The 22,456-nt window shown below is 41.7% G+C and overlaps 1 protein-coding gene and 1 pseudogene across 13 annotated transcripts in view; both read left to right on the top strand.

Annotated features, from left to right (window-relative positions):
* Positions 1-22,456, top strand: part of Cacna1d (calcium voltage-gated channel subunit alpha1 D) — a 353,221-nt gene that overhangs the window by 238,490 nt on the left and 92,275 nt on the right. For 8 of the 13 annotated variants that reach the window (XM_070018505.1, XM_070018508.1, XM_070018513.1 and 5 more), the window contains 7 exons: positions 4,538-4,625; positions 4,875-4,934; positions 5,992-6,018; positions 11,729-11,889; positions 12,769-12,994; positions 13,086-13,293; positions 16,620-16,740. In XM_070018505.1, the coding sequence (XP_069874606.1) occupies positions 4,538-4,625; positions 4,875-4,934; positions 5,992-6,018; positions 11,729-11,889; positions 12,769-12,994; positions 13,086-13,293; positions 16,620-16,740 (891 nt within the window). The remainder of the gene's footprint in view (positions 1-4,537; positions 4,626-4,874; positions 4,935-5,991; positions 6,019-11,728; positions 11,890-12,768; positions 12,995-13,085; positions 13,294-16,619; positions 16,741-22,456) is intronic. The other 5 variants (XM_070018511.1, XM_070018515.1, XM_070018518.1 and 2 more) reach the window with 1 other exon arrangement.
* On the top strand, positions 17,066-19,496 carry LOC138824502 (BCL2/adenovirus E1B 19 kDa protein-interacting protein 3-like pseudogene; annotated as a pseudogene).

The following is a 22,456-nucleotide window of genomic DNA, read 5'->3' as shown; positions in this document are numbered from 1 at the left end:
ATGACAGATGGCCGGCTTGTCCTAATGTTTGATTTCTCTCAGATGCACTGAAAATAGTTTTACATTGTATAGAAGGAAAGAAACTGACATAACAAAGTCCAGAAGTCCTCTAGAATGTGTTGGGGAAAGGACTTAGAACTTCTCCCCATACAGGTGGCTGTGGTGTATTTCTGCAGGAGGGACTGCATCTGAAGGTTATAGGGGAGATATGAGGGGTCTTTCTGCAAAACACTTGTCAATGGTTAATACCAAGTCCCTCCTAGAAGGGATAGACTAGTAACGCTGCATGGAGCAGCCATGGTACCATGGTACCATGGCAGTTAGGAGAAGGGCTTTTGTTCTAGAAAATTACCTGCGAGTTTATTTAGGTGAATTTTTGTAACTTATTTCTCGTTTGATTTTTTTTTTAGTTCTAGTTGTCACCAGTGCACTTTCATATTTGTACTGTCTCCAGTTTGCGATCTGAGCTCCTGGATGTGGTCTACTTATCTAGGTGTTATCACAGATCAGTATGGCAAACATATGTGGATAGTTAAGAGGTTTGTTTGGCTTTGGAACCTCTGATTTGTGGAGCTTTAGGTATCTATTAGCAACACATATATCAATATATTTATGTGTATACCAAAACTGTGGAGATGCCACACCATGTGAAATGAATACCCATTGGGAATCAGTAGAACTTTCTTACATGTGAACTGTGCATATCCCTAGAAAAGCTGGCCGGCTCTTATCTGTAAAATCTGAGTTTGTTAATGTGCTTTCTAGACCTCTTCAAGTACTACCAGTTTATGATTTGTGTGTCCTGATTTTTTTAAATGCATATGAAATTCTACTGCGGTTAAATGAAGCAAGACTCATATCAATTGATTAACAATAAAAAAAAGAGTGTATAGCACAGTTGAAGGGCAAAATGTCTTAATTTTCAAGCAAGGTCTTTGGTTCTACTCACTGGGCCTGTTGGAAAAGTAACTGCTTTTTCTCCTGTGTTGAGGAATGTGGGGTAGCAACAGATCATAAGGCTGCCAGGATCCCTCTTGGAGCCGACAACAATCTAGGGCTTCCACCCAGATGAGTGTCTGTCTCCAGAACTAAATGAGGTGGCCCAATTCTAGCAAGTCACTGTCCTTGTCCTCTCCCTAGCCTGGCAACATCATTCTGGAAACGATTTATTTATTATGTGCCAGTGACTCTGTAGGTGTCAAGTAATTGATGGCAAAGTCACTGCCCTACAACAGGCTGAGTTAGACTGTGACTCAGTTTAAGAAAAAAAAAAGATACAAATGAAGAGGGATGGCCAAAGCTGATTCAGATGTGTGGACTCCTGTTCACACTATATACTTCTGGGCAGTGATTGTAGCAGTCAGGGCAAAGTGACCCTTGATTGGGTCACTTTGCTTGCAGAGAGCTCCAGGTGAGTTTCTCTGAGCTGATTGTTAAGAGTCCACACTGATACCCAGTGCTGGAGACCTGGCACTCTGTACTTCGCCCTATTCAATGCTACTTACAGCTCATGAGGTAGGTAGGAGCTCCTCACTTATGGATGAGGAAGTATTGACTTGATGAAGTTGAGTAAGAAATATGAGGTCAAACTCAGGTCTGGCCAACCTAGGAACCTGCACTCAGCATTTTCCACAACACCTGTGAATGGAGTCAGCTGAGAGAGCAAGAATGTCTTCCTCATCCTTGGAGCAGCCAGAGTCAGGGACAGACAACTGTCAGCCTCACTCAGTCACTGTCAGTCGAATTGGCTTTCCTTTCTTATCTTTCTCCCCTTTGTTTTATTCACTAATAATTGACACAATCCAGAAGTACCAAATGGTGTGTCCCTCTCCCTTCCACCGGAGTGTTTGAAAAACGAAGCTTTAGGAATAAAATACAACCACAGTACTGGTATCACCATGAGCTACAACCCCAGACAGTAAAAGCCACAAAGATTTAGTCTATTCCAAAGTTCACTCTTAAATAAAAAATAAGAATTCTGTTTCTGTGTGATTAATATTAGGTATTTGAGATATTTAACAGAGTTAGAAATGATGATGGAATTGACATCACCATTTTGTTTGTAGGAAACTAGCCTGGAAAGAGGCAGATGTCTTCAGGAGAGTGGGCAGAACCAAAGCTTGTGCTGCCTCAACCTCTGGCTACCTTAGTCACTGAAGTAACCATCAAAGACTGCACAAAGACACCACTCCTGTGGGGATTTACAGAGGGTCTTCTGCTGTGCTTTTCTTTGTCCAGTCTCTGTGGGGAAGGGGAACATTATGAGAAGGTCTTACAACAATCAGTTTTGTTGACTTTCACAATCTAGTCTTCTTGCTGAAGTCAGAGCATTGAAAAACCCAGAAAACTGAGTTATATATGCTCTGGAGGTGGGGGAAAGATAGGGGAAGAAGTGGTAAGAAAGGGTGAATGTGTATCTTAATGGAGTTCTTTGTTAAAATGTTTCCTATGATTGGATGGTGGATATTTTTTTGTCTTTCTCTGTCCCTTCCCTGTCCACTACCCCCTCCTCAGGAGTAATGGTAAAGATTTCTTTCGATCTTTCTTTCTTTCTTTCTTTCTTTCTTTCTTTCTTTCTTTCTTTCTTTCTTTCTTTCTTTCTTCCTTCCTTCCTTTCTTCCTTTCTTCCTTTCTTCCTTTCTTCCTTTCTTCTTTTCTTCTTTTCTTCCTTTCTTCCTGTTTTCTTTCTTTCCTTCTTTCTTTTCTTCCTTTTTTCTTTCTCTCCCTCCCTCCCTCCCTTCCTCTCTCTCTCTCTCTCTCTCTTTCTTTCTTTCTTTCTTTCTTTCTTTCTTTCTTTCTTTCTTTCTTTCTTTCTTTCTTTCTTTCTTTCTGTCAGCTATGGGGCTTGAACTCTGGGCCTGGGCATTGTCTCTCAGCTCTTCAGATGGAGGTGAGCACTCTACCACTTGAGCTATAGCACCACTTCCAGTTTTCTGGTGGTTTATTGGAGATAAAGATCTCATGGAATTTCCTGCCCAGGCTAGCTTTGAACCACAATCCTCAGATCTCAGTCTCCTGAGTGAGCCACCAGCTCCTGGCTTGAAGTTAGCTTCTTTAAACTTAAAGAAAAGACTGTTCTGGGTACCAGCAGTGTGATAGGTATCCTACTCATATGGCCTTGGCTTCTAAAACCTGCACCTAGACAAGGCTGTTAATGCTCCCACGGAGGCAAGCTCAGTTCTTTGTGTGCTCACAAGAGGAGAGGGATCTCCTATACCCTAGAAAAACTTGCTTCTCAGACTTCTGGGTTCCACCATTGTCATCGTCATCGTTAACTTTAGTTTGGCTGTCACCTGAGCCAGATTGGCAGCCATATGGCTTCAGAGAGAAGTTAACCCAGGTTGTCTCCCTTGCCAGTCTGGGCTGGGCCTCAGTGTTTGTCATAGCATGTAAGCACCACTACCAATTTTGCAGACTGGAGGTATCTTCACTAAGAGGGGTCACTTGCCCTCAGAGGGATGCTTTCCTGCTGCTACTGTAAGGTCTCGGAAGAACTGTCACTACAACTCACAATTGTACCAGGAAGAACTGTCACTACAACTCACAATTGTACCAGGAAGACCATGTGTTTGGGTGATTCTTCCATGTTTCTGATCTTGTGTGACTGCCTCTCACCCCACAGCAGGCTCAGTCATCTCTTATACACAACAGTGAAGTGGGTGTTCTGACAATGAATGAACCTTTGGGGAGTTGTCTGTCTCTTACCTCTCCTCCAGGTGGGTGAGAGAAGAGACCCATGAGTCAAATGGTGGTCCTAGGAGGAGTCTCCGGACCTCTAGATACTGGTGGGTACATCTGTACTTTTCCCCCACATTTGCTCAGAATCTTGCCATGGAAAAGGGAGCCCCATTGAGGTCCAGAGACCTCAGTGACATTGAAAGCATAGCCAACGCTACCCAGCTCATTGGTTGGCAGAATTTCTTTTCCTTCCCCTCTCCTTAGCCCTAAGACAACTTTCTTGGTACTCTAGCACTGTCTTCTTTGGAAAGAACTAGTGGCTTGAAGTTCAGCAGAACTTTAGATGTTAATGACTTAGCTAAAAATGAGCAGAGTTCCTGGCTTTTTAAAAAAGATGGTGTACATAGTATCTTCATGCATTCCCTTCACTGTCCTTACTAGCTCTTCTCCTTCAGTGTGTTGAACCTAATCTGTTTGTGAGGTATTTAGTATAGTTATCTATTCTCTGGCACCCCTATGGTACCAGCAGAAGTGTACCCGTACCTGAGATGTTTGGGTGGCTTCTCTGTGTAACCTGGAGACAGGGCGAATAGGCCTGCTCCAGGCCTCACTGCAGGATTCTGTTTGGCTCTCAAGCTTCCTTTCTTGGGAAGACTCTGGTCCACCAGGAGGTGGACTTAGCTCTCTCAGCAGCTTCTAGAAGCAAAAGCTTGCCTGCAGTGGGGAAGCTGGACTCCTCAACACTTCCTGGGGGTGAGGCATGCCTCTGAGGATGCTTTTTGCCCTCTTCTCCAGTTCCTGAGGGTCTGGCCCACCCCCTGTTCAGCATGCTCTCTAAAGCCTTTGTTTCTCCCTACAGCTAGCATGCCTACCAGTGAGACTGAATCTGTGAACACCGAGAATGTAAGTGGTGAAGGCGAGGCACAGGGCTGCTGTGGAAGTCTCTGGTAAGTGTGGAGACCACTCCCTTCCTCTCCCCACTTCCCCTGCCACCCCAGCACTCATATTGTCCTAGAGAAGCTAAGGGTGCGAAGTCACTCCAGATCGCAGTGAAACTCTAGGACTATGGGCAGATGGAAAGCTGGAGCCCTTCCTTCTGTACCAGATTCCAGAACCCCAGAGTTTCACAAGCCTCTTAGTGGGAAATGAGTTACCCAGGGGGCCAGTTAACCCAGGGCCCCCGCTGTGTTCATTAGGTGCTGGTGGAAAAGAAGAGGCGCGGCCAAGACTGGGCCCTCAGGGTGTCGGCGGTGGGGGTAAAACCGAATTCTCCTTCCAGTCTGGTGTGGTATTTGTGCTTCAGAGGAGGAGCTTGAATGGCACAGTTGCTTTCCTTCACCCATTGGGCCTCCCCAACCCCATACCTTGTGGCTGGATGCAGAGATGCTACCGTCTTCTGCTCATGGCACCCTTATTTTGGAACCCTGCACCACGCTATCCTAACCATGAAGGATGCCATCCCATTAACAGCACTGGATGATTTGGGCTGCAGCAGTGGGGATCTGGGGGGAGGAGTGGCAGGCGTGTGCTGAGAACCACTTGCTTTGGGAAGCCCCGTGCTGTTTGGTTTGCTTTCTGCCAGCATCCTTATGTCTTATCTCTATAAATTACAGGTGTCATTTTTTAAGAGAGCTTAATCTTATTTTTGGTAGAGTTTCATAAAAATGATACGTGATGGTAGAGTAGAACAGTTTATGAAGTGATTTTCTTTTGGTTGGTCATGGAGCTTGAACTCAGTTTGGGCGCTGTCCCTGAGCTCTTCAGCTCAAGGCAAGCACTCTACCACTTGAGCCACAGTGCCACTTCCTTTGAAGTGATTTTTGTCTCTGTTCTGCTCTGTCCTTCCTACATACAACATCATAAAGTAAGCCGAGAATGAGTTTGTCCTTGCCCTGTTTTACAATGAGAACACTGAGGCTCAAAGGCATGCTATTTTGCTATAATTCACTAGCTAGTGACAGAGCCAGGACTCCTGGTCCAGTGCTCCTTTTCTAACAGTAGCAGTGATACTGTTGTTGAGTGGAATGGCAAGAGAAGAAGCCCTAGCATTGGTGCTGTTGCCAGGGTGCTCTGAGAATGTAGCTGAGAATCTTCTCTTGCCTGGGCCCTCAAGTGTGCTCAGCCCTATGGCCTGGTAATGGCAGCACCTTGGTATCTGCTCTTCGCTGAACCCTACTGGCCTGCTGTGGCCGCTGAGGTACCAAGTCCAGGCTTCTGTGCATGGCTCTAACAACATTACTGAAGAAGTGATGGACAAAACTTTGCTCAAGCCTCCCAAATCAAAATCTTAACTTTTTTTTTCTTTTCTTCCAGTCAAGCCATCTCAAAATCCAAACTCAGGTTGGTATCTTCTATTATTTTTTTGAGCTTGTATGTGAGCTTTTATGTTTTAAGTTCTATCTTTCATATAGAATTGTTTCTCTTGACCTAAGTTTTACTCGATGGATTACAACATCCATACTGAATTTGGTCATTAAGTGTTATGACCCTGCCTTAGGGGAGCAACATAGTAGGATCAGCTGCCTCAAACCAACAGGACAGAATAATGAACAATAATTTGCCTCCTGATCAACCTTTCATTCATGTCTATAAGATATACATCTTGTCACCCCAAAACAGCAAAGTTTTCTGCAGAAGAGGGTTCTGATAATATATAGTTTCTCGATCTGCATGCAAGTTACATGTTCGACTGATAAAAGTGATTGAGCCATGTGCCTTATTTGGTGTACTTTTTGATATGTTTTACTTTCTAATTAGAAACATTTTCCTGCTAAATACAGACAATGGACAATTGTACTATATGTAAATTGTAAAAACTAAGAATTTTAAAAGGAAAGAAAATCTTTGTGAGCTAGGCAAAGTTTTCCTAAGATACACTGCCCAATGCTTGACACAAAAATTTAAGAAACTGTTTACCATCAAAATGAAAATATTTGCTTTTATTTAATTATAAAATAAAAAGACAAACTTTAGATAGACATGGATAAAATATTTACAGACTGTATTTGATAAAAGGTTAGTATCATATATATCATACATAAATGTGAATATATATCTTATATATGAGGATAATAATAATAAACAACAATAAAATGTCAATAACAAAAAATGTACAAGAGGTTTTAACAGGAATGTCACCAAAAGAAAGATATGGGTGGTAAGCATGTGAAGTGACCACCATTCATTATGAAAATGCAAAATCACACAATTATATACCACTGTACACCTATCAGGGTGGATCCGATTTGAGTATATGACAATAACAAGTTCTGACAAAAGTGCTGATCAATGGATATTTTTATACAGTGCAAGTGGATGTGTTAAATAAACAACAGGGCTATTTTGAAAAAACAATTTAGTTGTTTCTATGAATTTTAAACATTAGTTACCATATGGCCTAGCAGTCCTATCCTAAGTATTTATATAAGAGAAATGAAGATACATGCCCACACAACACAAAAATGTTACACAAATGTTTACAGCCGTTTTTTTTTTTCATATGTACTCAAAACGGGAAGTAACCCAAATGTCCATCAAACGATGAATGGGTAGAGCAACTGTAGTTTCTCCATATGGTAGAATACTACTTAGCAACAAGAAGAAAACTGCTTATATGGGTAACACCATGGGTAAATCTCCAAAGTATTTCAGTATTTCAGAACAAATCAATAGGAAAACAGATCAGTAGTCACCAGGCTGGAGAAGAAGGTGGGCTTTTGACTTTTTTGAGATAGAAATGCTGTATGTTCTGGAGTCTTAAACTCCCAGTTCCAGCAGGGGAGTTAAGAGATATTGTACTTTCCCCATTTTAGCACTGTCACACTAAAATGAATCCTTGTTCTGTTTATATGTCTACAAAGAGTAAATTTGACCATATGTAAATTATGTCTCAAACCTAACTTTAAAAATTGTATGTCAATGAGAAGCACAAGTCGTTATGTCGAAAACGAACTTTACAACTTTGGTGGGGGGGGGGCGGGGAGGATTGGGTGGGGGGATGGGGGGAGGGGAGAAGGATGGGAAGGGATGGGAAGGGGAAACGAAGGAGGAGGCTACAATGCTTGATAAGAAATGTACTCATTATCTTGCCCATGTAATTGTAACCCCTCTGTACAGTATTTTCACAATAAAAATTTTTTTTAAAAAATTGTATGTTTAGCTGGGCTTCAGGGGCTCACGCCTGTAATCCTAGCGACTCAGGAGGCTGAGATCTGAGGATTGTGGTTCAAATCCAGCCCAGGCAGGAAAGTCTTTGAAACTCTTTCTCCAATAAACCACTAGAAAAACCGGAAGTGGAAAAAAACAGGAAGTGGCGCTGTAGCTCAAATGGTAGAGTGCTAGCTTTGAGCTGAAGAGCTGAGGGACAGCGCTCAGGCCCAGAGTTCAAGCCCCATGACCGGAAAAAAAAAATTGTATGTTTGCAGTTACCAAAAGCCATAGAAATGCCTGTGGAATCTGGCCTTTGCCTCAACATTAACATCCCGTTTTCTGCACTTTGTAGTTATGCTGGACTGTTCTCTGTTTTCAAAGCTGCTGCTTGGTTTATCTCACTTCAATACCTTTGGCCATGCAATCTCCTCTGGATGGATTATCCTTAACTGCCTCCAGGAAACTTTAATTCATTTGTTTAGATCAGTCCAAATCTCTACTTTTCAGAAGAATCTTCCTTGACTTTTCCAAAAAGCATTTGTGTTAGGGCTAGAGGCATTGCTCAGTGGTAGAGCACCTACTTATCAAGTATTAAGCTCTGAGTTCAAACCCCAGTACCAACAAAGAGGATTTGTTTCTCCTTGCTCCTGTACTTAGAATCTGGGGCTAACACTTGCTGTGAATTTGTCATCATTACTTATTTTGATCTCATATGCTTTTCAGGGTCAGGGACCCTAATACCATGCCTTCTTTGTCTCTGTGTACTTGGCACCAGGCACATAGTGCTCAGGAGTGTTCTTTCCTGGGAGAACAGGCTTGACTAAACTGGCCACTCAGAGCCCAATGAGGAGCAAGCTGAGGGTCCTGAAAGTTTGCAAAAGAAGGGCAAGATACTTTTGCCTGTTGTTACAGTGCAAGATAGAACAAGGCAGGTGATCTTTCAAGACCACCTTGCTTGCAGGTGCTGAGTTAAGCATTCCTAGAATCTTAGAGACCTTGGCAAGTCCTTGGCAGAGTTTTCCTTGCTGGATCTCATGCCTCTAGCTGCTTTTCCAATGAAAACTGCACAGCAGCAAGAACAAACACAGAACACACCTTGCTGGATCTACATCTTAAGGAGGAGGTAGTACAGCTTTTTCTTTGCTCACTTTCTTGGTTACATTTCTTCTTCTTCTTTTTAAAAATGTTATTGTAAAGGTGATGTACAGAGGGGTTACAGTTACATGAGTCAGGTAATGAGTACATTTTCTTTTGAACAATGTCACTCCTCCCTCATTCTGTCCCAGTTTTTCCCCTCCCTATTTCTCTCTTCTTAAAGTTGTATAGTTCATTTTCAATATAGTGTCTAGAGGGTTTCACTGTTGAATTGGTTCACGCTTTGTCCCATTGTTTCTTTTTTTTATTGTAAAAATACTGTACAGTTACATGAGTAAGGTAATGAGTACATTTTCTATCGAGCATTGTTACTTCCTCCTTTGTTTTTCCCCTACCATCCCTTCCCTCCCCACCTCCCCAACCCCGCTCACACCCCCCCCCGCCGAAGTTGTAAAGTTCGTTTTCAACATAGTGTCTTGTACATCTCATTGCTACCTGTATCCTTATTTCAGTATTTTGTTATTTTACTTCCCCTCCCCAAATTAGAAAAATGTATATACAAGATGCAAGGCACCAGAATCAAATACAGTACAAACAGGGGTTATACCGTGGAGGAAGAACGTAGAAAAGAACCAAAAATAAATCACATGGTACATTATAAATACATTAAAAACAATAGCAAGAAAGATAAAACCACTTGTGTCCCTATTTTGAGGTTCATTTTACTTAGCATCATCTTATATGGTCATAGGTACATAGCTTTTGACCTTTTCTGTTTGTCCTAGACATATACTAGTTATTGCAGACAAAGGAAACCATGGGACCTCTGTTTCTTGGCTTACGTCACTTAATATAATTTTTTCCAAGTCTCTCCATTTCTTTTCTTTTCTTTTTGTGTCTGGTTGTGGGGCCTGAACTCTGGGCCTGGGTGCTGTCCCTCAGCTCTTCAGCTCAAGGCTAGCACTCTACCACTTGAGCCACAGCACCACTTCCGGCTTTTTTCTTTTTTCTTATGTGGTGCTGAGGAATCAAACCCAGGGCCTCATGCATGCAAGGCAAGCACTCTACCACTGAGCCACCTTCTCAGCCCCCAAGTCTTACCATTTCTAACAAATGAGGCGGTATCATTCTTTCTGATTGAGGCATAGAATTCCATTTTCCATTATACATACATACATACACACACACATATGTATTACATTTTCTTGATCCATTCATTTACTGAGGGGCATCTGGGTTTGTTCCATATCTTAGCTATAGTAAATAATGCTGTGATAAACATAGTTGTGCTGGTAGCTTTAGTATAGCCTTGTTTGTGATCATTTGGGTAAATGCCCAAAAATGTGATTGCTGGGTCATAGGGGAGCTCTATGTGTAATCTTTTGAGGAACCTCCATACTGCTTTCCAAAGTGGTTGAGCAAGTTTACACTCCCACCAACAATGCAGTAGAGTTCCCTTTTGCCCCACTGTTTCTATGCTTCCCTTTCCCCACCCCCAAACAGATCAACTAATAAGACAAAGGATATAGAAATCAAAAACAGTGACAGAAGGGAATAAATCAAAGATAAAAGGAAAGAAGAGGAAGTTGCTCTGTGGCTCAAGTGGTAGAGTGCTCACTTTGAACTGAAGAGCTCAGCTATAGCACCCAGGCCCAGAGTTTAAGCCTCATAACCAACAAAAAAAAAAGGAAAAGGAAAAGGACTACAAACAATATAATAAACAAAACCTCTTCCTTTTTTTGGGTTCATTTCAATAAACATCATTTTATATTATCTTATACACATAGCTATTGAGCCCTTGAGATCCTCTCCTAAGAATATCCTCTTTATTCTCACTGTGTGAATGTTTAGATTGCTGTTTAATTAATCATGTCCAGGTATTCTTTTTTTTTTTAAGTCTAACAACACAGCTATGTCAGCCAGAACTGCAACATGGATGCAGCCTAGATTTTCCTCTTGAATTGAATCCCTGGAGGAACTACCCCACAGCCCTGTGGCTGAGGCAGCAGGGTTGAGTGAGGAGGGACTTAACCATGGGGCTGGCTCTGTCCTGAGATCCAGATTGATGAGCAGCAGTTTATGGAGCACTTCACCAAACCATCCCCTTGTGGCTGCAAGTGTTTTCCATAAGGACAGGCTGAGAAGGAGAATATTTTTCCTAATTGCAAATAGGAACTAGAAGTGGGCAGAAGACATGGCTTTGTATCTGTTTGGCTGTGCTAGTTCAATATTGGATCTTTCCCTAAAGGTGTATTTTGTGCATCATTCATTAGAAAGGGCACCTGATGACTCAACTGCCAGGCTCTGAAAGAACCTGAAAGTCTGAGAAAAAAAACCTGAAAGACTTCCTCAAAACAAAAGTATAGTTTGGAAGTACTTTTCTGTTGAATGAACTCTGTATGCTCTGTATGATGATTGAGCTGCCACTTGAGATATATATAAGCTAAAGTGGTTCTATACATCCATACCACAAATCCACATGCCATATAGTGGGCATGTAAACTACATATGTGTGCAGGTGTAGTTTTACATCTGCACATGAATCTATAAATATCTAGGTTTTTCAAGATGGCAGATTCTAGAGTTATTTATAGCCATAGCAAAGAAACACATGGCACAATCAAGTCAAGATCATACTTTTAAAGCTTATGTTAAGAGTGACATGATTTATATTATGAGGTCTATTTATTTCTTTGCCTTTCCTTCCTTCCTAACCCCAGTCCAAATCTCTGTTGCTCAGTATAGTTTATTGGACTGTAAGATGCTATATCTGTCATCTAGGGAGCAATGTTTGCTTATCTTTCAGCCGACGCTGGCGTCGCTGGAACCGATTCAATCGCAGAAGATGTAGGGCTGCTGTGAAGTCTGTCACATTTTACTGGCTAGTTATTGTCCTGGTGTTTCTCAACACTTTAACCATCTCCTCTGAGCACTACAATCAGCCGGACTGGTTGACACAGATTCAAGGTACAAGTGAAGCTATTCTCTTTTTTACTCTGAGTTGGTTCCTTGTGGCTAACTGCTGCTTAGTATAATCTGATGGATATGCAATGAAGTACTGAAACATCTAGTGAGCACTAACTTGGAAAATGGTAAAACCATCCAAATACAGGCAGGCCCTGGAGCAGAGGCACAGTCTGTATGGTATGATAAACTGATTATTGTCCTAACCTTCAGATAACCTCAGATCTGGAGTCAAGGAGTTGGAAGGGCATTTTTTCTGACCCAGTTGGGATCCTTGTTTTTTAACACATGGTATTGGCTACCCATCTTGGAATGCTCAAAAATGGAGTGTGTGGAGAGACAGTCTACCATGCATTTGTCGGTTTGGGTTTCTCCAAAAGTCCTTCTTACATCTGTTTTCTCTGTCTCTCAAGCCTACATGGCAGTGATTCCTGTTGTTTGAAATGATATTGAGAAATGATCACTTCTCTCAGGATGCCATAAGCTCAAACAGATAGGTTGGTTTATGTAGATTTAAAAAATATATATGTAATATATATTTATATGTAAAATGATGTTCTAAGTGCAGAACCACATGCTTTTAGTGCTGTGAAATTCCAGAAATTATGTGGAACCATTCACTTTTAGTCAGCGAGGCCCAGAGAAATCAAGAAATGCTTCCCAACTCAAATCTAGACAGTAGCAGTACCAGATCCAGCACCTGGCACATGAACAGATCATCAATATCAATGCCACACTTCTGTCATGAGTACAATAGCAAAGATAAGAACAGGGATTGCTGTGTTTACTGTGGAGCCCAGTGTGAGGGAGGTACCAGGAGAAGTGGAGCCAGAGTATCTCCCACATTGAGATCCTGAGGATGTGTGCCCTTTGTCTTTGCAGATATTGCTAACAAAGTCCTCTTGGCTCTGTTCACCTGTGAGATGCTGGTGAAAATGTACAGTCTGGGTCTCCAAGCATATTTTGTCTCTCTTTTCAACCGGTTTGATTGCTTTGTGGTGTGTGGTGGGATTACTGAGACCATCCTGGTGGAGCTGGAGATCATGTCTCCGCTGGGGATCTCTGTGTTCCGGTGTGTACGCCTCTTAAGAATCTTCAAAGTGACCAGGTAAGGAAATGTGTTTTGTGCCACAGCTGTATTCTGAGCACCACCCTGGCCAGGTGGTGTTCCTGGTTCATACCCTCATCTTGACTTACAGGCACTGGACTTCCCTGAGCAACTTGGTGGCATCCTTGTTAAACTCCATGAAGTCCATCGCTTCACTATTGCTTCTGCTTTTCCTCTTCATTATCATCTTTTCCTTACTTGGGATGCAGCTATTTGGTGGCAAGTTTAATTTTGACGAAACGCAGACTAAGCGAAGCACCTTCGACAACTTTCCTCAAGCATTGCTGACAGTATTTCAGGTGAGTCTTGCCTCTGTCTCTCCTTTCTTGTTCCCAGTGCACCATGAGTTATAGTAGTTGGAACGTCTGCCTTCTTGTCTGCTCATAGCTCAGGAATATAGTTTTATTAATAATCTCTATGCTAACAATACTCTGTTAAACTTTGTATAAATTATTTTGTGTCATCTTCAGCTATTTTTGCAATATGACTTCACACTTTCTTTTAAGGCTACTGTATAACAAAATAATACACAAAAACCCTTTTTTATTTCATTTTTGTTAGGTATCTGTAAAATATCTGCTAAAATCTTCTTGTTTGTGGCTAATTGTTTAAGCACAAGCAAATTTGTGGTCCTTTTTATAAGAGATACGCATGAAGACATGAGTTTGGAAGTCTGAATTCTTTGGTGTGTGGCAATGTCACCCCCTCTGCCCTTCTCTGTCCTTCTGTGATGGAATAGGCTGAAGACTGTGGGGATCGCTGTGCTGTGGGGCTTCTGGGAGGCTGGGTGGGAAGGAACAGTCATTTCTATGGGTGGCTCTGCCACTCAAGGCATAGTGCACCCTCCACCATTTTGTCTACAAGCTGAGGTGGGCTGAATATTCTCCTCAGGCTCTCAGCTAATCCCCTTCTTGGATAGAGTCTGAAAAATTTGCTTAGAATGCCTATCTACCCTCTCCACGTTTTTCATGTGGTGTCAGTAATCATTGGTGCCTTGCGGGAGAGTTAGGGAGGCATTGTGGGAAAGGCAGGGGACTGTTGGGTTTCTTGGTGGCTGTTTCTGTGTCCAGATGAGCAACTTATCCTAATGGGAATGGCCTATGAGATTCTCACATGGTTATTTGAGATATATGGAATACTGTATCATAATTGATAATAGAATAGTAATCTGGTACAATAATATGGTTTAATCTTTTAATTATTCTGGCATTTTGGCTGCTGGTGTGTCATTGTTTTTTCTAACTTCCTTCAAAACCTGTAGACTTTTTGTTTTGATACATGCATATGGCATAAAATTTAAGTGTTACCAAACGATATGAATTGATAATTCTCTCACAAAGACACTGATTTCATCATCTAGGAGGCAGCTACTACTAAGCTATTTCTCTCTACTGTATAGTCTTAAATATGTTATTTGCTCATAGATATAAGCCAGTCTACCTGAACACCTGTAGATGAATTTACACAGATAGTGGCTCACTCTACATGGTTACATCTTCGTTTGTTTACTTTGCTGGTGGTACTAGGGTTTTGACTCATGGCCTTATACTTGCTAAGCAAGCACTGTACCATTGAGTCATGAATCAATGTTTGTATGTATGTGGGGGGGGGGGCTCCTGGGGCTTAAACTCAGGGTCTGGGTACTATCCTAAGCTTTTTACTCTCAAGGCAAGCACTGTACCACTTGAGCTACCACTCCACAGCTCTGGCTTTTGTTTTATGGGGGGAGGCAGCAGGAGACACTTTATTGGAGATAAAATTCATGAACTTTCCTGCCCACACTAACTTCAAACTGTGATCCTCAGTTCTCAGCCCCCCTAAGTAGCTAGTATTACAGGAATGAGCCCCTGATGCCCTGCTTCAATACCGCTTTTTCTCTGGTCATTTTTGAGCTAGGGTTTTGCTTCTTGCATGGGCATGTACCTGTACCCTGAGAGCTTCTTATTTTTTTGCTTTCCTCTGTGGCTGAAATTATGAGCACATGCCACCATGCCAAACTTTTCTGTTGAGATCAAGTCTTATGACCTTATCTCTAGAACTACAGTCCTCCTAATCTCAGCCTCCTGAGTAACTAGGATGTTTTTATTCACTTAAAGTGACCTTAAAAGCCTTCCTACCTGTTATATAAAAGGTCACCTCCTCCCTTTAAAGACTACCTACATTCAGTGGTGTGGATCAACATCCTGCAAATAAGCGCTCCCTCTGGATGAGAATTTAGTTGTCCAGTCTTGGCTCCAGGTGGTCTGTACACATAAGACTTATGTGACATGTGTGTAAGGCAGATGTGTAGGAACAAGTCCCTCAAGGGTAAATGCTATTATAAAGGGTATAAACAGATTCTTAATCTTCAGTACCCTTGTTGAAATGCTCTGCTTACAGTTGTGATCATTTGCTCTCTGGCAGCAATGAGACCTCCTTTGCCTCATTCTCTTCACCTCAGTGGGTGTTCATACTTGACAGTTGTTGCCATCTGACAGGCAAATGGCATCTCATCATAATTTTATCAAGCGTGAAGTTGAATGTATCTTCTTAAGAGCCATTTGTACTTCCTTTTGTGAAGTTGAATGTATCTTCTTAAGAGCCGTTTGTACTTCCTTTTGTGAATAATTTTATCATTTCTAATTTATTGCCCATTTTGTTGTTTATAATCCACAGTGGTTTGAATTTTTTTGGGGGGGTCCGGTTGTGGGGCCTGAACTCTGAGCTTGGGCGCTGTCCCTCAGCTCTTCAGCTCAAGGCTAGCGCTCTACCACTTGCGTCACAGCACCACTTCTGGTTTTTTTTTTCTTTTTGCTTATGTGGTGCTGAGGAATCGAACCCAGGGTCTCAGGCATACAAGGCAAGCGCTCTACCACTGAGCCACCTTCCCAGCCCCTGGTTTGAATTATTAAATACCTAGTCTAGGTAGAAGATAATGGAGCCTTCTTCCTGGAAAGTGGCATTTTTGTTAAAATAGCTGTCCCTATTCTATTTCTATTATCTTTTCTATTATCAATAGAAAAGATTAAATTTTAAACTTGAGGTGGTTGGTAGTATCTGCATGAGACTTTTAGACTTCTCTAATGTTTCAAAACTCTTATGGATATAATTATTTCCATAGTAGATTAACCATGTGGAATACTATGTAGTAATTTTAAAGAATTGGATGAAACTACTAACACAGAAAATCTTGAGGAAGCATTGTTGAATGGGGTCAGGGTAAGAAGCTAGCTGCAGAAAAATTCATATAATGTGATATACTTTGTACCTAGAAAATCAGAGATGACACCAATTGCCTGCCTTTTCTGGGCATGTGTACATGAATTTTAATCCATAGACAGATGTCCCAGAGAGAGGGAGAGGGAGAGATATACTAGCATCATCTTATCTTTGAGGAGGGAACAGAAACTGAGCTGGGTGTTAGCAAAGGGTAGGTACGTCTTATTTGTAAAGGTCTTTTTTTTTTTCACTAGAAGAAATACCTCATCTATCTAATTAAAAATAATATTTTGAAAATTCTATGAGGTAATAGATGGATTTATATTCTAATATAAAAGGCAGCTTCAACCAGAAACAGCCACCACAGCGCTGTGAAAGAGTAAGTGGTAACCCGGCCTGCTGTCTGATCCTGGCTTTGGCTTCTTAGATTCTGACAGGTGAAGACTGGAATGCCGTGATGTATGATGGCATCATGGCTTATGGAGGCCCCTCCTCCTCAGGAATGATCGTCTGCATCTACTTCATCATCCTCTTCATTTGTGGCAACTGTATCCTTCAGGCCCACCAGGGCTTTATTGTCATTGTCATTGCCTTGTTTTTCTTTCTCTGAATTTTTCTGTAATGATGGTGGGGTAGCACCTGCTATATGTGTGGGATCTGGTGTGCGGGGGTGGGGGGGGATTGTATAACTGCCCCTCCCTTGCTGGCTCACTATCTGCTTTCCCTCAGCATTGCTGGGGGACGGGCAGTATAATGTGAGCAAAGCTCCAGTGGGCTTTAAGGAAGACCAGCTGGTTAACCGAGTCAAACCAGAGGAGACAGCGTATGTGCTGATACTGGTGACTATCCAGCTCAGTGTCATGTACATGCCCCATGGACGAGCCTATGGTAGAGAGGGAAAGCCTGGTGGTTCTGTGTTATCCTTCAGAGGATGACATCCATATCATTTTAAGACCCATTTTCAGTCGACTAGCCTGTACCTGAATATCTTTGATTATCAAGTGTTCATTGTCTACCTTCTAATCACGATGTGGAACTTTTCTCTCACTTGTTTCCCTCCTTTTCCCAGATGCACTCTGTTATCCTAGACCTTGGAAATTGGTCCTTGGGTCTGTTTATTTACCTCCATCAGACTTTCATAGTCCTAGAGCCTTTGGTTATGTCTATCTTACCTTGGACTAGGTCCTGCATGACAAGACCTGGCATATAGACCCCTGAAAATGCTGTGAAGAATAAACTATTGTACACCCATATGAATATTACCTCTTAATCTTCATTCTTCCAGTTAAAAAAGTCCTTATTCCCACAGTAGTGCTTCGGTTTCTGCCAAAATAAACTATGTCATATTAATATCAAGTTCCTTTGAGTGGATACAATGATATTTCAATGAGTATGGACACAGTATCCCTTTGATTTGCCTCAATTTGCAGAAGGGCAGGTGTACATTTGGAAGCCTAGGCATGTGGTTCTGGTCATAGTAGTTCAACTTAAGGGGATGTGTGGCATTGGGAGAGATGGGGAGACAGATGCATAAATTGATCTGCTGCATTAGTTCATCCTTTGTCCTGCTGTTTCTGTGATTCCCTTTCCTTTCCATAGATCAAATAAAGTTACATACAAGACAAAGGGTACAGAAAATTACAACATAAAAAAGAAATAATAACTACATACAGGAAATCATAAGAACCTTTTGTTTCCAAGTCTTAGAGTTCATGTTGATACTTTATTATATATGGTCTTTTGTACTTAGCAATTGGGTTATTGAGACCCCTGTTAAGAATATCAAAGACATATTCTAGTTCTTAAGTAGGTTTTATCATTTCCCTAATTTTTTTCTTTGGATCTGACTTACTTTGCTTAATATAATTTTTCCAGGTCTTTCCATTTCTTTACAAATGGGACAATATCATATTGACACTATGTTGGAAATGAACTTTACAACTTGGAGAGGGAGGGGAATACGGAGGGGTAAGTGGGAGAAAATGAGGGGGATAACAGTGATTAAAAACAAATGTACTGGCTGGTGTCTTCCCTCTTCCTCCTCCTGCCTGTAGCTTCTCCTTCCACATCCCTAGGGCTTAATGAAAACCCTGGAAAGCAAGGAACTCCTAGGAGACAGCGGAGAGGCAAGTTCACAGGTTCCTGGGTGGAGGTACCAGCAATGGCTACGAGAATGGCAATGGGAAGAACGGAGGGCTGAAGCACATGCCCTCCTCATCCTCCATCCACAGCGGAGACATGGAAAAGATTCTTCTGCATGTCCAGCATGAGTCAGAGCAGAGCAGCTCCAGAGGCAGCTCCCACTGTGACAGCCCTTCCCCACAAGAAGACGGGCAGATTATGTTTGTTGTGGAGATGCACACCAGCTGGGACCACAGCTCTCAGTCAGAAGAAGAAGCTGGAGAAGGAGAGAAGGAAGCAGAATCTCTGAAGAAAAGGGCAGATTGGGTATCAGACTGGTTCAGTAGACCTGAGAACATTCCACCCAAGGAATTCCACTTCAGGCACCCTAAACATGCTGTGTCGCTAAGCATGAGGAAAAGTGGAGCCATGAAGAAAGGAGGCATTTTCTCTGCAGAGTTCCTGAGGGTGTTCATTCCATCGCTTCCTTTCTCACATCCTGGTTTTGGGGCTAGACATCTATATTGGAAAATGCCTGAGCAATACCCTCTGCCAGCACCTACTGAGGAAGGAGGAGCCCAGGAATACGTGTGGCCTGTGGAGTGGAGTGTTGTCACATACTTTATTTATTAGCATGACCTAACTTACCACCCTGGTTTTACACATCCAGTTCCAGTAACTCTGAAATCCAGTATTCAAACTCGGTGGAGGCATTTTACTAACTTGTTCCCTCTGGGGCCGGTAAGACACTTTAGAACTTCCTAACAGAATTTCCTGTTGTTTAGAAACTTGCAAGGGCTTCTTTTCCACAAATGCCACCAGCAGATTATAGTTTTGTCAACCATGCCATCGTCTCGTGTAGCACCTCCAGAACTGAACCCATGTCATTCATGGTAGGAACTTGACTCTGGCCATGTAACTACCATCTCTGTTAAAATGAGATCAGGGTAGAAATGATGCTACAAAGAGCTTTGTTGTTTTGTTTTGGTTTTATTTTCCAAGACCTCAAGACAAGCTTCTCTAAGCTTGAATTTATAGTTATTAAAAAGAAAACAAAAACTGAAAAAAAAGCAAGAGACAAGAAAAAAAATATCCTGGGCAATAAAAATAATTTGAAAGCAGCTTTGGAGCTATTTTTTCTAAGCCTCCTGATGGTGCCTGTGGGTGTGCAGGATGCAGCTGTACATAGGATAGGGAGTGTAGTGTAGGACTCACCTCCGCCGCTTGTCATGTGTCTTTTCTGTGGCAGAGTCTTTATTTCTGATTAGGAAGCGTCTCAGGCCTAGATATGAAATCGCTTTTGAGATTTTTGTGTGTACCAGTATTTTCAAGTGTTTAACTACATGTAAATTTTTTATGGCCTTTAATTTTCTTTTTTATTTCTTTACTTATGTTCTCTAAGAAGAGACTTTGAAACGAGTCCAATTCATGGTGTTAATCCAGGTTTCTTGTTTTAGGAGGCTTCACTTACATTCTGAAGCCTTTAAACTCGGAAGACCTTTGCTTCCGAGTTCTTCCAAGCACTTGTGTAACTTCGGAAAGCAGACTTGGGTTGTGGGAACAGGTGACATGCCACTCATTTCCTTGGGGGGGGGGGGTCCTTCTCCCTGATGGGTCCTGCAGGTGCAGGGAGGGGCCGATTAGGCTGAGCTCTTGGCATTCCATTCTGGAATACTAACAGATCCTGCCTGACAGACCTTGTTTGTTTCTATAATGTGAAGCTTTAGGACCAAATCCTTAGAAAGCAGCAGGATTACGGATTCTTTGGGTAGGTTTTGTTGGATTTCAGAACACAGCATGGCCCTAAAGGGCATTGCTATGTGTGTTATATATCACAAGTGGCTGTTGATGATGTTGACCTTGCTGTTGAGTGTTTAGAGAAGCATTGTTGAGGAGATCGCGCAGTCTCTGAGGGCAGCACCAGGCTGCCGGCTTTCCCCTTTGCAGAAAACCAGCCCTTCCTTGACCAAGGTGGTAATGCTCATGCTAGAATGGAAACAACACAGAGAAACAACCATTATTTTCTATCTTTTTTTTTTTTCAAGAATACAGCTGTCTGTCTTTAGGAAAGATGATATATCCCAAATAGTTTTCTGAATTACTTTGTTTTTCTTTGTTTTTCATCTGATGTCTGAATACGTTCATATCTTGTTTCTGACTTACCTCTTAGACCTGGTAACACTTGATTTTCCTTCTAACATATTTCAAGTGTTCATATTCAGATTTCTTTGGGAAGAAAAAGAGCAGATTGGATGGTTTTTGAAAAGTCTGGACAAAATTGGCAAGATGGGTAAAGCTGACTACTGCAGTGTCCACTTTGCTGAAATTGGCATCATGAAGGAGAGCAGTCAGTAACTGACAGGCAGTGCATTTCCTTCCTGAGAACCTCAGTAGCCGTCTACCAGTGCCACAGAGCTTTGGGTGTATTACTGTTTTTGCTATTGGAAATAAATTTAGTTTTATATGTTTCTTGAAGTATCTGTGATGTGGAATTCCAGCTAGAACACGGTAGAGCTTACCATGATGAGTTGGTGGCCCTACTGTGGGACACAATGCAGACAAACTGTGTCATTGGAAAGGAGAACTCGATAAATAACTGTGACAATTAAGATTAATGCTTAAAAACTTTACGCCTGTTTACAGTTTGGGGACGAAAAGGCAGATTTCATTTTTCTTACGCTTGGTGAAACCTGGCTTAAAATACTTGTAAATAAAATCGGGAGCAAGACAACATGCTTGCTCAATGAGAAGAGCAGAGCGCTGGCAGGGCTGCAGTAAGATTGACTGCTCTAGACAGAGGTGGCTTTCTAAGTGGACCATTGGTGAAATGATTGGAATGAACTGAGTCAAAGTGATTATGCATTCTCATCTATTTAGTTAGCACTTTATATCATTCTATACAGTTTACAATTCATGTATAACTTGTAGCTATAAACATTTTGTGCCATTAAAGCTCTCAAAAATGTACTTATTACTTTATATAACTGTAACCCCCTGCTCATTACTTTCTCAATAAAGAAAAAAATGATATGCTGAATTGAAACCCCTGTATATAAACAAGTACTTAATGATAATTTTAAAATGTAAAATAAAAAAGAAAGCCTCCTCCCTCCTCCCCCACCCTCCAAAAAAAAGACCTCATCTGAATTCTCCTCCTAAGGACTCCCTTCAGCTGATTCCTCTTTCATCTTCTTGGTTACATTGATGAAATTTCTTCTTATGGGAACCTTTGTACAAACCTGTCCAGTTATCCTCTGTGAGGATGTTTATGTTGTAAAGTTTCTATGAAAACAGTATCTCAGCCTGGAGATATTCTGCTTATCCCTGGACTCAGCTTTATTATACCTTTCTCCAGGGAGCAATCTGTCCAGTTCCTTCCGAGACCTCTGAGACCCTATTAGATTTTATTCACATCTGTTGGCTAGGGGCAGAGTCTGTGTGTAGGTAGTCCTCCATCCCTCTACCTAGATAACAGCATCTCCTCCCTTTCCTCTTTCCTGCTCTTTTTCCCTTCTCTTCTTCCTCCTCCCTCTCATCTTTCCTTACCCTCTTTCCCTTCCTTCCTCTGTTTCCCATTCCTCCTCATCTTCCTCTTCCTCTTCTTCCCTCTCAGGATTGAATCCAAGACTTTATGCTTGTAAGCCAAACACTCTTACTTCTTAAGCAATACCTTGCCCTTTTGTTTGTATTTTTTTTTCATTTAGAAGAGTTTCTATAACTTTGAGGCTGACTTCAACCTCACAATCCTCTTTCCTCTCCCTCCTAAATAACTGGGATTACAAATATGTACCACTATACCTGGCTTAGACAACAGTTTCTCAAATTCAGTTTCTTCTTTTTAAAAAAAAAGATTTTTATTTAAGTAGTTTTACACAGGAGTTGTCATCCAACAAAAGAGTTTAGGAATACAATGTGTCTTCATCAATGTCACCACTCTAGACCCATCCCATTTTTCACTTAATCCTTTTGTAGGATATGAATTGAATTTTTTACTCTGTTCCCTACCCTCCTTTTCCATATCACTTCTCATTATAGGGTAGGCCCTATGCATAGTTGGCCTTTGGTAAAAATTTGTTAAATGAATGGTCAATATTTTCTTTTTTTTGCTGTCTTCATGATTGGCTCTTTAGACCACAGCAGGAT

This window comes from Dipodomys merriami, unplaced genomic scaffold, assembly GCF_024711535.1.
Source record: "Dipodomys merriami isolate MVZ:Mamm:240054 unplaced genomic scaffold, mDipMer1.0.p SCAF_13, whole genome shotgun sequence".
Taxonomy (NCBI): domain Eukaryota; kingdom Metazoa; phylum Chordata; class Mammalia; order Rodentia; family Heteromyidae; genus Dipodomys; species Dipodomys merriami.
This window is presented reverse-complemented; position numbering and strand designations above follow the sequence as displayed.